This window comes from Pygoscelis adeliae, unplaced genomic scaffold (genome assembly GCF_000699105.1).
Source record: "Pygoscelis adeliae isolate BGI_AS28 unplaced genomic scaffold, ASM69910v1 Scaffold347, whole genome shotgun sequence".
Lineage (NCBI taxonomy): Eukaryota > Metazoa > Chordata > Aves > Sphenisciformes > Spheniscidae > Pygoscelis > Pygoscelis adeliae.
Genome location: NW_008825158.1, coordinates 753,488 through 756,662, shown reverse-complemented (window position 1 = coordinate 756,662; position 3,175 = coordinate 753,488). Strand labels below are relative to the sequence as shown.

General features: G+C 45.5%; 1 protein-coding gene across 1 annotated transcript in view; it reads left to right on the top strand.

The window, feature by feature from the left end:
• Positions 1-214: 214 nt before the first annotated feature.
• Positions 215-3,175, top strand: part of GOSR1 (golgi SNAP receptor complex member 1) — a gene marked incomplete at its 5' end in the record, with an annotated part of 31,978 nt that continues 29,017 nt past the window's right edge. The window contains 3 exons of the mRNA XM_009328663.1: positions 215-342; positions 2,078-2,165; positions 2,390-2,497. Of these exons, the coding sequence (XP_009326938.1) occupies positions 215-342; positions 2,078-2,165; positions 2,390-2,497 (324 nt within the window). The remainder of the gene's footprint in view (positions 343-2,077; positions 2,166-2,389; positions 2,498-3,175) is intronic.

The window sequence follows — 3,175 nt, the reverse complement described above, 5'->3', positions numbered from 1 at the left end:
TTGTGTGGGACGGGGCCTGCGGGTGTCCAGCCCGCGCCCCGCCCTTTCAGCGTGGGGCGCTCCCCCTTCTGTGAGGGCCCCCGTTGTCGGTCCCCCCTTCTCTGTGGGGTTCCCCTCTTGGGGGCTCCCGAGCGGTCTGCGCCAGCTCCGCGTGAAAACGCGTCCCCCCCAAAGGCGTGGGGGTCACCGTGCTGGTTTGTGACTTCTCCCCTGCTCTCGGCCGCCCTGTGCAGCCCTCAGGAAGCAGGCGAGGCAGCTGGAGAACGAGCTGGACCTGAAGCTGGTCTCCTTCAGCAAACTCTGCACCAGCTACAGCAGCACCCGAGACGGAAGGCGCGACAGGTATAGGTACTAGCCCATTTCTTTATGTTCTAAACGCTGCTTGTGGTACTTGGTTCATTTTTATAATTTGCTTAATGCTCCCACCAGTGGCTTTTATGCTTAGCTTCTTAAGAAGCTCGTTTCTTGATGCTGTGACGCTGGGGTTGCATCAAGCACATCTTGATGCGATATTGAGTGATACTGGCACATGAGTCAGAAAGGTGTGTGGGCTGCAGTGGTGCATCGTGAGAGAGTGTGTGTCGCTAGGAGAAGCTGAATTTAAACTTCAGTTTGTAACTGTGGGGTTAGTGTGTGAACTAATGATAGGGCTTTCTGGTGCACGCTACATGGGCTTATTCTCCACTTTTTCTTGTATTAAACTAGCAGGAGGTTTTCAGGGACTTCAGTATTAGGGGAATTTAGTCTTACACCTCCCAGGTGGGCTGGTGTGGTATTTGTAATCCCTGGTTTAATGATAAGGGAACTGGAGCACTGAGCAGCTGTGACTGGTCCAAGGTTGCACAGGGAACTAGTCCTCTCTTCAGGAGGGGTAGCTGTTTCTTTCTGGCTTTCTCCTAAGATGAGTAGTAATAGCGAGAGCTATATATACATGTGTTTATATGTGTATATATATATGAACCAGATAAATACATATGTGTATGTATATGAATAGTTTCTGTTTGGTTTAGGCAGATTCATGTTTGACTGAAGAATTAATGTGATAAAACTTTTCAAGTCTTTCTAGCTTATGGGCCAGAGCTGAGGTCTTCCCTGCCGTTCCACAGCACTAATTATCAACTTCTCTGTCCCTGTGCGCAACCTTTAAAAACTGCCATTCTTTGCTTAATAACTGTGGGCCCCAACGCTGTGTATCAGTTGCAAGCGTGACTACTGTATGTATGTGTGTTGATATTTATTTGTCTAATTTGATGATTGAATCAATTTTGAACCTTTCCATGAATTTCTGGTTCTGGAAGCCTGAGAGACCCTCGAGAATGATCGTGTTACTCTTGAATCAGAGTCCTAGTCTCTCTCTTGTTTCCGGCTCTGTGCTGTTACTTGCCATGTAATCTGATTGCTTTAGTTATTTTTGCTGTCCTATGCAAAACTTACTGCTCTTACTCTAGTTATGGTGGATTACCAAAGCAATGAATAGTCTCTGAAAGGTATCAGTTGTCATACTTCTGCAGGTTGGCATACCCTGTGTTGTGCTTCTGTTCTGTTGCTTAGATATGACTTTTCGTTGTGGTTTTAGTTTGTCTTAAAAAGCATATAGGGAAGGTGTACTGTATGAAACTGTAATTGTGATGAATTATGTGGTTTGTATTGCTCCGTAGAACACTGATTGCTTGATAGGTCAGTGGGTTGTCCTAACGTTGTGTTATGAAGGTGTAATTATGTAGCTGGTGTAACATGCTGGTAGTGCAGTGCTCCCTCCTGCCAATAAATAAATAAATCAAGCTTAAAAGCAGGGGAGAGAAGGGCATTGGTGCTAGACACGTGCTGGTAGTAGACAAGTGTTTGGTGTCAGGCATATCTTCCAAGGAGAGGTTATATTTTCCCCAGGTGATACTGTGTCATTAGTTCAGATAAGAGTTAAAGGCATGTATGATAAGAAAATGTAATTTTTCTGAGCTTAATTCATCTCTCTAGGACACCTGAGCTTGCCAACACCTAACACTAGTGTTTCCTTGTTTCTTGCATTCATGAAAAGATGATGTACTTTTCAGAAACTGCTCCTCCTCTTTTTCCTTAGCTCTGACACAACTCCTCTCTTAAATGGATCAAGCCAGGACAGAATGTTTGAGACCATGGCTGTGGAGATTGAACAACTTCTGGGAAAGGTAACTCAAGTTACTGTGGTTTTACTTCAGCATCTAGGAAATATTGCAGTACAGGTTTCTGTGATGAACGTTAGGAAATACTAGTGTGGGTGTTAGACAAGGGTTTCTGAAGGTATGTGTCTGTCGTTAGAGCTAGCTCCTTCAACGTAGGCATTGTAACTTTCTTACAAGAATAAGCCATTTCATGTTTCTGAGGTGGGTTTTTTTTTTTCCCCTTCCTCTAGCTTACTGGAATAAATGACAAAATGGCAGAATACACAAATAGTGCAGGAGTCCCGTCCCTGAATGCTGCACTGATGCATACGTTACAGCGTCATAGAGACATATTGCAGGTAACAAACGCGTGTCGTCCTTGCTTTTATTTTGTTTGTTTGGAATAATTATTAGCAGTGCTGATATCACAGCATGCCTGAATGTCTTACCAGAAGATTTAAATGCCATCGATCCCATCTCATTTTTCTTTTCTCCAGGCACCCCAATCAGTGAACTCTGAGTTGAAAAAATAGCATTTCTTATGTCATATTAGTGACTAGTACCTAACTAAGAAAGAAGAGTAAAGCATGCTATCTTATGTAGGTGTCTTTTATATAGCAAAAGGGGAAAGGTACTGTAATGAATTATCTTGAGAGGTGGGCCCGTGCGAACCTCATGAAGTTCAACAAGGCCAAGTGCAAGGTCCTGCACAGGGGTCGGGGCAATCCCAAGCACAAATACAGGCTGGGCGGAGAATGGATTGAGAGCAGCCCTGAGGAGAAGGACTTGGGGGTGTTGGTTGATGAGAAGCTCAACATGGCCCGGCAAGGTGCACTCGCAGCCCAGAAAGCCAACCGTATCGTGGGCTGCACCAAAAGAAGCGTGGCCAGCAGGTCAAGGGAGGTGATTCTGCCCCTCTACTCTGCTCTCATGAGACCCCACCTGGAGTACTGCGCTCAGCTCTGGGGTCCCCAATATAAGAAGGACATGGACCTGTTGGAGCAAGTCCAGAGGAGGGCCACGAAGATGATCAGAGG